At 39.0% G+C, this 13587-nt stretch overlaps 1 protein-coding gene across 1 annotated transcript; it reads left to right on the forward strand.

Moving 5' to 3' along the window:
* Positions 1-1389: 1389 nt before the first annotated feature.
* On the forward strand, positions 1390-12738 carry LOC108880484 (synaptotagmin-like protein 5; the record flags this gene model as incomplete). Its single annotated transcript, XM_018672022.2, is given in 11 exon segments — positions 1390-1451; positions 1453-1491; positions 2168-2263; positions 4633-4698; positions 6337-6515; positions 7289-7391; positions 7495-7656; positions 7752-7860; positions 8702-8840; positions 8929-9137; positions 10350-12738. Coding segments are annotated over 11 exon segments (1307 nt in total), but the record flags the coding sequence as incomplete, so codon positions are not given.
* Between the last annotated feature and the right edge of the window lie 849 nt (positions 12739-13587).

Consider the following 13587-nt stretch of genomic DNA (forward strand, 5'->3'; position numbering starts at 1 on the left):
AGGGCCTCTGTCTCGTCAGGTACCTCCACTCATTAACAACCCACTCATCCTGTTTTGTCTTCTTGTTTTTTCCCTCCACCTTGAAGCAACTTGACTCCTGCTTTTGTCTCACAGCTTCACAGCTTGCACACACAAAACATTTCGAAATCTGTGTCACAGTTTGTGTTAGAGGCGGTGGTATCATATCAGAGGTGATGTTAGTCTAATCAGGGCTGTGCAAAAACACTCAGCTCCAACTCAGACTGCTAAGTATCTTGTAAAGGACGACATTGTTCTGTACTCTAGATGTCACGTCTGCACAAATTACACTATTAACTTAAGCTCCCCCGTCACTTTCTTCTGCTCTTCCTTATGTGTGTAACTTTTTTAAGTATAATCTCCTCTACTTTGTGTCTATCAGTGTCAGACCCTGCTAAAAAGTCTGTCAAGATTTTAAATGTGGCTCTGATCAGTGTTGGTGGGCTGGAAACAAGCTGCTGAGAGAGGGTCTCCACTCACACAGTAGCATATATAGATAGATTTAGTTTTGAAGCATTCTATTTCCAGTTTAAAGACAGATTTTAGTTAAGTGTATAGTTTATTTTAGTTTATAATTTTCAGACTGTTTCAAAATCTCAAACAAGACTTATTATTACTTATAGCTGTCTCCTGACGTTTTAGACCCAGTTTTTGCAGCTTTGCCTGCTTGAAAGCTCATTTACGCTCCTCATCTATTTTAAATTTCTGAAGCTAACTCAACTTTCCTCTTTATCTTTTTTGCCTGTGTATGTATTTTTGTGGATCATTTTAAATTTTGGGAGAGTCAGGTGATATCAGATATCAGTCTCATGTCTGTGGTTTATATTTTTTTGCATAAATAGAACGGTAACAGTTCAAAAATATGTCTTCAAGCTCTGAGGCTTAATAATTAACATCTCATTTGTTTACACAAACAGTCTTTTTATAACCAAAAAACACAAGAGCAGAATTTGAGCACATAGATTAAACTGTGTGTTTATCTACTGTAATGTAAACTGCAATTGTTAGCATGTCTGGCAAACAAATCCCTTAAAATACATCTTCTTCTCAAAACTAACCTACAGAAGTTTAAAAGCACAGCGGTTTGTAATGCGTTCAGACAACTCACGATGGCAACTGTTTCTGCTAAATTTTAATTCTGCAAAAGCTATAAGTACTTGAACACATTCTTCTTCCACAGTCTTCACAAAGCAGACAACATGGGTGACGATGATTAGTTTCTACCCTCTCTTGCACTGTCTGCTTCTGTTTTTCAGTGTTTGCCCTCTGGTCCCTCATTCCCTTGAAACAACATCTACTTTTTTTTTTTTTTCCCCTTACTCCTCCTCCTCTTCACCGCCCGTTTCCCTCACCTCTCTCCCCCTGCACCAGATCACAGTCGTTCAGAGATGGACCTGTCAGCTCCGGGTTCTGATCCCAGTGATGACGCCCTTCAGTCTCAGAAGCCGTTCGGTCCCCGGGCTCAACGAAACAGTAAGCAGCATCAGTTCATCCTTCCTCCTCCTTCAGATGTATCCCCCATACACTGATCACATATGTATTGATTTCTTAAAAGCTTTGAGTGTTTTAAATGCGCACAGACTCACTGTTCAGTCCGTTCTCATTGTGAATCCACACATCTACCATCCTATACTCTATGTCCACATCGAGCTTAGGATCTGTGGCTCAAAGTGATGCGTCAGATGTGGGGCTGAATGTTAATTTCACTTCAGAGCTCACTTCAAAGAGCATGACGAGCGTCTAAACGGCTGTAGGCTGAGAGCAGGTGGAGGAGGATGTGGCGGTCAGTATAGGCCTGCTTTGTCCCTGTGTTTACTGAGTGTTCGCGTGTTCATTGAAAGTGCTTGATGGAAACACAAACACAATGATACTAGGACACACACTCAGTTTTAAGCATAAAACTACTCACTCATTCATGCTCACAAGTTTACTGTAAACCCAATGACATCATGATTTTGCGCGTGATAAATGAGTAAACAAATTACCACGCTCTCGTCCTGACTTGTCTGATTGAATTTATGGACAGCTGGCTGCATCCACCCACACAGAGCTGCTGGGTGGGAAAACTGTGCAAAGTACAAAGATGATCTGGCCAGCTTCCCAGATGCCATCTCCCCTTTGATTAAATCTGAACGCTGTCATCCTGCAGGAGTTTTCTGACGAGGATGCGGAGGAAGACATTGATGCCCTGATGTCGGCCCACGGCAAGTCTGCCGGCCGACGCCTCAGCAACGCAGTGTCAACGGTAACACCTGTATTAAAACTAGTGCACAAACACAAAAATATCAAAAACAGATTCCAGGAAGTCCTGTATGCTCATATGCAGCACAAACATGAACACGCACACTGTATACAAACATACACTCACCGTCACCTGATGTGGTAGTTAGGGATGTATGCTGTAGTGTTGACTGTGTAAATATTGTGAGAGCTGCTGGGCCAAGGGACAGCTTGTGTCATGAACACCTGCAGCACAGTAAATGCAGCACGCTTAGGAAGCCTGCTGCATTTACATAACTGACTTGTAGTATGACAATGTGAGGGATTTCTGCTTTGTGTAAGAGAATAATGTGTTATATAGTGAATATAAATTTGTAGAAAATTAATTTAAGGTCAAACCTATTTGGTTTATTCTCTGAAACGACCAAAACTTATTTTCTAATTGATCCTTTGTGGTGTCTGCAGCTATTCAGATAGAAAAGAAAAACATATTTAAAGCTGCAACTATAAAAAATTGTCTATCAACTATGGATTCAGTGACTGTTTTTAAAGTGGCGACTTAACATCTAAATCTAACAACTGCTCATGTTCACTCTTACTGTTCTCGTCATTGTTTTCAGCTGCAGCAGGCAGCTGTTTGCTATGAAATAGCTGTGATAAATCCACCCTACACTACCTAGCACATTGACATATAGGGACTAGCTGGGTAACATAGTGGAGCATTTAGCAGCTTAAGAGCAAGATATTTCCCACAGGATGTGAGTAAATATCAGACTTGAATGTGTTGATTGTCATTTATGACTTGAATACTAATATTGCTCCATATCTGGTGTTTGAGAAGGTAGACAGCTGTTTGCTAACTTTGCAGGGTAATAATATGACAGTGTTGTGTTTACAGTCTGTTTCGCTGCCCCCAGGCATCCTAAAATATATTGTATATATATTAATGCAGCTGTAAATTTTGTTTATCAGTCTGTTCTGAACACTGATTTTTATCTTAGATCAGATGCTAAGGATGTCAATTATCAGCTCAATAAAAACAAAAGAACAGCAAACGTCTCCTCAACATTAACAACAAATGACCCTCACTGCAGCTTTTAGCAACGTGCACAGACGTCACTCTGAACAGCTTTAATTGTAACTACTTCCCCCTTTCTACAGAAATAGCTCCTAGAGAGCTCCAGAGTTGAAATGTAATTTTTCAATCCCATTAACGCCACAAATTAAATTGAAATCTGTTGCACTGGTTTGGAAGCAGAAATAATGAATATCTCAAAACATGGGCACATAAAACTAAAGCTATCGATCACACATTTTAAATATGTACCCTTTTTATTTGACTTTCCCGTGTTTACATTTACGCCTTGAGCAAAGTTGACTTGGTCACACAACCGACTATAAAATCCTACATTGTCTTAATTCATAACTCATACACTACCTTCAGAGGTTTGTGTTTCTCTTTGTGTATGTGAGTGTGTGTGTAATTTGAGAAGTGCATAGGTAAACAGACGTCCAGTCTGTTCCTTTCATCATGTCACCTCATAACAGCTGTCACCAAGCTGCTGTTGGCAGTGTGAATGGAAGTGGAAAGAAGTGATGGGGGATATTATACAGATAGTCGAGTCTGTCTCTACTGTACTCTGCCCAGTGTTACATTATTCACTTCATGGAGGGCTCTGCCTGGATAATGAAAGCGCAGCTGAAGTGGTGTTAGTGCCACTTACTTCACAGTGCAGTTTCTATTATGGTTAAGGTAGTGTTTTTCAGGCTGTAGAGAAATCTTTTTTTGTCTCTGTAAATCTATAAAATGTTATTACTGAATCAAAATAAGTAATGCCAAGATTTACACCTGATGATGGAAGTAAATTAAAAGATTAGGGATTCCTCCTGAGGGGAACATGATTGTTTTAGCCTAATTTCATGGCTAAAACTATCATAATCTATCTATCTATCTATCTATCTATCTATCTATCTATCTATCTATCTATCTATCTATCAATACACACACAAAACACACACATACATATATATATACTACCCTTCTCTCTCATTCTTACTGTTGCCCTGTGTGTGTGTGTGTGGTGTATGTGGTGTGTGTGTGTGTGTCCAGTGCATCCATGTGTATTTCACAGCCGATTCCAGATGAGTTGTAATCTCTGTGGTTTCATCTGATAATCACCATGGTAACCGTGTGTAATGTGGTTTCTGGCTGTGTTGCTGGAGACAGGGTTTCTGCAGCTCCTCCTCAGGGGCCAGGGGGTCTGTGCTTGGGGTCTGCCTCTATCACTAACACATCAAACAGCTCAGATCTCTCTCCGTCTCCTTCTTTTTCTGCATTCCTTCCCCTGTTTTATCTCTCTCTCTCTGTTGTTCTTAAATGAAATCGCCTGCTAGTCTTCCACTCCTGGTTCAGAAAGAAGGTGGGGGTACCTCAATGTCCCCGACTCGGATGCTGAGACTGTGAGTCTCCTTTTCCACGTTGGTGCATGTACTTCTATTCGCCACTGCACACATTCAGATTTTTTCGGAATATACCATTTTTTCAGTGAAACTGCATGTTCAGTGTGAGTTTGTGTTCCTTTTTAATGTTATTTTAGCTAAATCTATTTCCATTAAGTCTAAGCCCTTCACATTAAAGCAGCCATTTATCTCACTGGCTCCCTGCAGGAAATAAATGAGGTAGACTTTCCAGTAGAAAGAGCACAGTGTGGCTCAATTCTGTCTGTCTTCTTGATTTCTGTACTCCCAGGACAGGAATATTATTATCAGTGGATTATACCAGTTATATCCTGTCCAGAGCCACAATTGTCATGTTTGCCTGCTTCCCCAGAAATTTTCCAGACGTACAGTAATTATCTGCTGTGGTGGTAATGGTTTGGAGTCTTTTGTTCATGGAATAGGTTTTGCAGGTACACAATACGAGGTAGTAAAATGTGGTCCTCACGCTCTCTAGTTTGTCATGGAAAGATGGGTTTTTCTTCTTAATTTGGCAATCTTTGAACCTCAGCAGTTGCCAACACCCAGGTTAATACTCTCCCTCTTTTATGGGAAGTTAACTTTCTGCATGTAACTGGCAATAATAAGACGACATGATTAACAAGTTGCTCTCTTCTGGAGTTTTGTCACTTATTTGACCTTTTATTTTTTTATTCATTTTCCTGTTCTGCTGATTATACACGTATATTTTATGTTCCTATTAACTAATCTGCCTGTTTTTTCATGACTCACAATTAGAACCGAGGTGAGTCTGGAATTAATTGAGCAGTTAATTAATCAGCGACAGCAAATCAGTTTTCAATCAAACATGAGAAAAATGACATGGTTCCAGATTATCAGTTGCGGGGGTTTGCTGCTTTTCTGTCTCTTATTTGACAGTAAATTGAATGTCTTCTGAGTTTTTGGCAAATAAGTTGAAAACATCACCTTAGTCTTTTGGAAATTGTGCTAGGTATGTTTTCACAATTTTGACATTTCAAAGACCAATTGATTAAGAGGACAAGAACATAATTGGCAGGTCGATCGACAGGGTTAAAAAAAAAACACATGGATATAATGTCAATAATAATAATAAAAAACTTTAATTTAATCTTTCACTTATGCATTTATAAAAGAGATATTGTATTATATATTGGGAAAGAGCTCTATTGCACATTCCAGAAACACAGATAATACTCTAATTTCTGGACATAATACAATCTGCAAACCTGTGACATGCACAATGTAACAGTGAATCTTCTTATAGAGGTGTTTGTATGTTTTACTTGTTCTTTTTTACTTTTATTTATCCAGGGAAGCTTCCCTGAGTCTTTTAAGTCTACGATATATAATCATCTTGTATACAGTAGTAGTAAAGATTTTCTTACTGTGTATTGCAACAGATTTTATTCCATTTATTTTCATGAGGGGCTGCAAATGTTTTATTTCTACCATATTTCATCAGCACTTCATCATACTTTTGTTATTTTCTCCATCTTTCTCTCCCTCTTTTTTTTTTGCTTATACTTCACACACTGCTTTTCTTTTCTTACTTATTCAACTCTCTTTTCCTACCTTTGATCTTCTCCCCCTCTCTCGTATCTCCCTCTCTCACCCCAACAGAGTAGTATAAACAGCATGATGAGTATGTACAGTGAGACTGGTGACTATGGCAACGCCAGAGTGAGCGGTGAGATCCTGCTGAACATCAGCTACAGCTACAAAACCGGTGCTCTCAGCGTCCTGGTCAAAGAGTGTCACAACCTGGCAACGGGAGACGAGAGGAGGCAACGCACAGATGCGTAAGAGTGCGCACACAAACACACTAAACACAGACACCTAGATTATAAGTATTTATTTGATATATTGTGAGGGCTGATGGTAACGGCTGATATTGGCACGCTGCAGGTTCATCGCAGTGTAGGAGCTGTATTACTGTATTATATTTATCAGTGAAGACTAAATCAATATCAACCTTTTCATCTAATGTGTCATAAGAATGCAAAAAAATGAATTTCCTAAAATACTGAACAATTTCTTTAGGTTTAATGCACAGTGTACTTTTTATAGTTATTATTTACACTTATTTCTTTTCCAGTTTTCTATCCAAAATTTTGCATTATTGTAATTGTCATTGTCATTTTTGCTAACTTGTGTGGTGCTGGTCATGTTAGAGCATGATCTTTAATAATCTCACGAAAGGGTTGTGTCTCAGTTAAAAAGAAAACATGGTTACCACGGTAACAGCAGATGTAATTTGAAATAAATTGAGGAATCTCTCTCTGTCAGTTTTCCTGACAACCAGTCATCCAAAAAACTTCACAGTCAAATATACTGCTGCAGTGATATCTTCATATCAGTGTTTTAATGACCAAATTTGGTGGATTTGTGCCAAAAAAAAGACATTTGAATAAAAGAAAATTGATATTATTCTTAAATAATTACTCTGATACTGACAAAGAAATCCATGGTTGAACGTGCAAGAATCTGCTGTAATAAAGTAGGAATGGGAACAATTTCCAGGGGATCTCATGCTGGGGAACACAACTGAGTCACTGTGTCTTTTTCATGGCAGCTATGTGAAGACTTACCTGTTGCCAGATACGTCACGACAGAGCAAGAGGAAGACGAGCATTAAGGCTAACACCATTAACCCTGTTTTCAACGAGAATCTGAGGGTCAGTGGCTGAAAAACTCAACAAGCACCAACTGTCAGTGTTTATTATAGGATTTCTACCTGTGGCTGAATTCATCATAATTTTTTTTCCTCATGTTTTGTAGTATGTTATCAGCCACTCGCAGCTGGAGACACGAACTCTGCAGGTCTCTGTGTGGCATCACGACCGGTTTGGACACAACAGCTTCCTCGGAGAAGTGGAGCTGACCTTCGATACGTGGGAGTTTGATTCTCAGATAGAGGAGTGGTACGCTCTGCAGCCAAAGGTAGGAACCAGCACATCTACACGTTGTCCTCTTCTCCTGTGAATCTGTGTTTACCAAGACAAGTGTTTGAGAGTCTGTGAATGGTGTTTGTGTAGGTGGAGAGTAGTATAGACTCCACGTTGCAGTATAAAGGAGAACTGACAGTTGTGTTGAAGTATATACCTGCAGAGAAGAACCTCATGCTGCCTCTGGACCAAGTGCAAGGTACATTCATGATGTATTAACCCGTGCAATTTGTTTCATGTTACTTTGGATGTAAAAACATGTTACAATCATCTTGCTCCAAACTGTCTGAAAGTATCATATTCATTATACTCTGCATCAGTTTATTCAAACATTTATTTGAAGCTATACAGTCACTTCAGAAAATATTCAGACCCCATCACTGTTAATTTTAAATTGATAAAAATTGACATTTTTGGCATTAGTTATGAGTTCTATAACTCATAATGATGAAATGAAAATCTATTATAAGATCACAGTTGGCATCTCTGGCACATTCAAGACAATTGTAAATTCTTTGATAGGTTATTTAATTGTCTATAATTGTAGCCTACATTTAACCTTAATTTAGTAGTCTGTTTTTAGAAATGTTTTATACATTGCCTGTATTTTGTCTAGCTTTTTATGCTGTCAGGTCAGCCCTTATATGGTTTTCCAACCTCAGTGGAACTAAAAAATTTCAGTTGATTATTCTAAGAATTGTCAAAAAATATATTTGTATTCCCGTACACGTTGTTGTGGTTTATTTTGATTGTTTTGATTCTGATTTACCCCTTTCAGTATACATCTTGTCATTTCAAAAACATTAATTTGTGGTTTGTTTACACCTGAATTCAGCTCAATTTATTTATTTATTTTTTTGGTTAAAAAGAAATTTACAACCTCATTATCATAAGTACATGTCCTGAGTGCATGTGTATGTCTGTGCATATAATTTCCATATGTAAAGCACTACTACAAATGTGTTTTGGTTCTCATGTGTTGCATAAATAGACCTGAACCTGTGAACTGATAATGTGTTCATTCCTCCCGCCTCCCTCAGTGAAGAAAGGGTTCCTGAAAAGTAAGAAGACGAGCAGCTTCACTCTGCCTAAAGGGGGCATGGTTGAGCTTCTAGTCAAGGGAGCCAAAAATCTAACTGCTGTCAAGTCTGGAGGCACCTCTGATCCTTTTGTAAAAGGGTGAGATGCTCCCTGGTTTTGAATAAGATGCGATTTACAAAAACACAGCCTGAGTACTGAGTAGTAAAGTTGCTTTTCTTTCCGGCAGGTACCTGCTCCCTGACAGCAACAAATCAACCAAGCACAAGACGGCAGTGGAGCGACGCACAGTGAACCCACTGTGGAACCACACCTTCACCTATTGCGGCCTGCAGCCAGGAGACCTCAACAATGTCTGTCTGGAGCTCACCGTGTGGGACAAAGAGGCTCTGGCCAGCAATGTCTTTCTGGGAGGGGTCAGGCTGGGAGCAGGCACAGGTCTGTGTAAGGTAGTCTACTGAGAAAACAAGGAAAGAATATTTGGTTTGACTCTCTTAGTATGCGAAACATCTCCACACTTTTTTCTTCTCATAAGGTCAATGCCTCGCACAGAATTTCAAATACGATGGTAAAACCTCTGAAACACTGAATAGTTCTCTGTGGACTAAAGAGCTTTAGAAGAGAACTTAAGAACTTTGAGGGGGCTGAATGCTGTATTTTATGTGTACACCTTAGAAGTGGGCTCTTATTCAAGTTCCAAGAAATTGGCTTGAAAATATCTCATAAAAACCAGTGCATATCAAACAAAAGTCATATGTTAATCTTCTTCTGTCTGAAAGCCAAAAATCTTTATCTGCACAACTGAGAGACTGGTATTTGCCCTTGGGCTATTGAGGTTGGCAGACTGAAAAATGTACAAAGAGAAAACAGCTTGTGTGAGTGCTGTGTGAATTGGGACAAATGGAAAGTGAGGCCCATTTTCTCCTGTATTGTGCATATAATAAGTGTCTGTTTTCCAAGAAGTCGACAAAAGCCCGAGGTATTCTGGCATCTAGATAAGTATGGTTCGGTGTATAAGTTACTTAAACTTTGTCTCAGAAGCCTCCATAAGAAGGCAAAGTACACGATTTAACTGGTATGTATTCTGATTTCTCCAATATAATACATTGTAACTATTTTTTTTTAATTAGTTTTGACATGACATTAAATTATAAACAAAGGAAAAGTTTGATTTTATATCAATCTTCTCATCTAACTCTGGGCAAAAAGAGGATAAGCATTTCCCCAAATGTCAAAGCTGTTCCTTTAAACTGGCTTTCTCTCTCCAAAGCTTGGAAAAGAGGGCATGCTGGCTTCTTTACTTCATACTTGTTCAGATCTCTCCACTGTTACACAACACGTGTTCCTCCTGTGATTCATACTGGTTGTGGACTTGAAGGTATAAAACCTGATTGGACTTTTGTAGTTTGAAAATGTTCAGTACATGCAGCATTCTGGATTTGGCTTTGTAAGCCCACAGTTGTATGAATGAGACAAACATTATTCATTCATCCATTCATTTGCAATTATGGATTTAACTACAGATTTCAATTAATCAAATAATAAAAACTAAATGGAGTGCTGAGGGAGTGTTTATCTCCTCAGGGTTCTGTAGTCCTGTATTTCTAAAAAAGTAAAACGAATGTTTCTGTGTTTGTTTCTCCCCTGAAGGCAAAAGCTATGGGAACGAGGTAGACTGGATGGACTCATATGGGGAGGAACAGCGGCTGTGGCAACGCATGATTGAAAACCCAGAGGTCCCTCAGGAGTGCACGCTGATGCTGCGATCCAGCATGCGCAAGTATAACACATGAGCCGGTTTGAAGCACAGACGCAGAGGACAAAAGAGAATAACAGAGGGAGAGGAGAAAGAGAAAGAAGTGGTGTGAGGAGAGAGTGGAGAGACAGTCCTCCCTAATCCCCCCCCCCCCGATATGCTCTGTTCAGATCCCCCCTCTGTCCAGAACAGCCAGTCATGCCTTACACACTCATCTACATGTGCGCCTCTGCCCTCTAAAGCATCTAGTTTTCACCAAGCACTGCTGTTTACTGCTGTGTATGAAAAAAAAAAAAACATATGTTGTATGTATATAACTTACTGTACCTACTGAATAAGCACACTTGTGACTCCTGATGTGTCCGTCCTCGTCTCTGTGATTCATGTATCAGAGTCATTTCTGCATGTAGTTACAGCTGATGGAGACCATTTGTAAGGCAGTAGATGAGACACTGATCAATAATGTAGAGACTTAGACATTCCCTTTATGAGCTGACAAGCTGCTCTGAAGCACACAATGACGTTAAGATTCATCCCCTGGTAAACAGTCATGTACAGAGGTGGAAAGTGACTAGTGTTAGTACTACTGTACCATCCCAAAAGTAGCTGAACACAACCAAATTCTGCTGGGGGTGAAAGAAGAAATACTGCTTTCAAAATAAGATTTACCTTTTCAGTTACTTGGTTAACTGTTGATAAAATGTCAGAGAAATGTGAAAAATGGTCATTGAATTTTTCATTGAGTTGTAGGCGATGTCTAAAAAATTTGAAGACCGAGCTGCACCACCATCAGTTTTGATTCATTGTGATTAATTATTTAGTCAACTAACTTCCAGAGCATGTGAAACATGGCCATTGAATTTCCCACCGCTTTAGATTTCTTGTTTTGTCTGACCAAAACACAACAAAACATACTGAAATACAACATAGAAAAGCAGGAAATTGTCATATTTCCGACGCTTGAACCATCAAATACTGAGCATGCCAGTCCTCTGTTCAGTCAGTCCACAGCTGAAATATCTAAACAATAACTGGATGGATTAAAGTGAAATTTTGTGTGGTCCCCAGAGGATGAGTCCCTACTGAGTTTGGTGAGACATTTCTTGGTTAAAGTTTTCATTTATCCTGTGAAATATCTTAACATTTACATTTAGTTAGTGAATCCCAATGAATCCTGATGACTTTGGTGAACCTAATTTACCCTAATGCCATCATGGAGGTGATGTTTGTGGTTCTTAGTAAAATATCTCAATACCATTGGTTGGATTGTCGTCAACATTCACAGCCACCTGAGAATGAATTAATTGCAATACTTTTGGTGATTCACTGTTTCTTGAGCGCCACCATCAATTCAAACCTTTTTCAACATTTTGATTTATGATCAAAAAACTGGAAAACTGATGACGTGCCCATCAGCCCTTAAACCTAAAGCAAAACTTTTTTGCACTGAACATTAAACTTGCTTTGCATCGGCATGCTAGCATTGTCATTGTGAGCAAGTTCAAGTCCTTCAAAAATGTACTTTCAGAAACAAGAGTACTCCCACTCAGTTACTTTCCACCCCTGGTTGTATGAAAATAAAATATCTGTGGCACAAAGTCTAGACAGATTACACAATTTAGACTAGCTTCAATGTACATTACATAACACTGTATCAGTGTGATGATAGAAACTGCATGGTACTGTATTAGAGAAAACTGAGATAGAAGAACAAAACAAAGTTACGTAAAGCACTGATAATGACATCACTTTACATTCACAAGAGGAAGTGCGATTTTCTGATTTTCCCAGGAGCCCTGAGGCACGGGGGGCTGTGTGTTATAGAGTGAGTCAGCACCAAGGCGAGCTGCCTTCATCTCAGGGGGAGCCTAATAATGAGTCAGTGACAGTCACCTTGTCCCTGTCGCCCAGGGCCCTGCGACCCACCATTCCTCTGATGAATCACACAATTCACAAAAAACGATTCTCAAGTCAAACCCCGTACAACCATTTTTCTCGTGGAATGCCAATTCTGTCCGCCTGTCCTTGGCAAACCCTCTGCTCTGAAGTCTCAGAGCAAAATAATTTCACACCCCACAATTACAGTAATAATACATGGTGTTCACTGTACAACATACTTTAGATGAGAGACTCGTGTAATACCTGATTACTGAAGCAACTCTTGATGTACAGCATGAACTGTCTCTGTTGGTCTGGTTTCCAAGCATCAGATTCACTGTATCCAAGTTGATTTTGTCCCAAATGTGTTACAGGAATATTTTGAAATAAACACATCTTTCCATAGACTGATTGTTAGCATTTTATTTATTTTTTATGGAGTAGTCTGTCTGAAGTCTGTGTAAGTGAGCTGCTCCAACACTATTTTGAGCCTGACTGAAGGTTTTTAACACTCTGCTACCCATTTAAACAATAATTTCTGCCCTTGAAAAAAAACAAGGTTAATCAGCCAAAAAGTGGCAAATATTCACATTAGAGAAGCTGAAACCAGTAAATGTTTGTCATTTTTGCTTGTAAAATTCACACTACAGCCCAGTCATTTTGAAACAACCCTGCCTTAATGGTTTCTAACAAATAAAATCCATGCAATTGTTTTTACATAGGACATAAAGAAATACATTAATTTATTTTTCAAAGTTGAGGGCTAATCCATCTCTTTGTTTCTTCAAAGACAAACCTTTTGATATTTTAAATTTGATTCACTTTGCTTCCAGATCTGAATCAATACATTTATTTCAGGTCTTTATATTATTATTATTATTTCAACACAGAATAACGCATGTGAGGCATATTTTTCATTTTAATCATTAATATTATGTTTAACTTCATTCTATGTTTTTTGACTTGGGTAGTCCTCTCACACTGATACTCATTATTTCCACCTGTTGTCCCAATTATCCAAATGGGACACACCTGTGAGTGAGTGCAGAAAAAGGTCAGGCTCAGGTAGTATTTCCTGCTTTGTCACCATGCTAAGCTATGTAACCCATGTTTTAAAACTAGACTAACAGTCTACGGCAATGCTCATATCTCTGTGACGCTGTATTTAGTCACGGTTGTGCTTAAGTAAATGCTAATGTCTAATGTTGGGGGCGGGGGCTGAAGGGAACATTGATGTCTCAACAAAATATTATG

Source organism: Lates calcarifer, unplaced genomic scaffold, assembly GCF_001640805.2.
Source record: "Lates calcarifer isolate ASB-BC8 unplaced genomic scaffold, TLL_Latcal_v3 _unitig_946_quiver_1617, whole genome shotgun sequence".
Taxonomy (NCBI): Eukaryota; Metazoa; Chordata; class Actinopteri; family Centropomidae; genus Lates; species Lates calcarifer.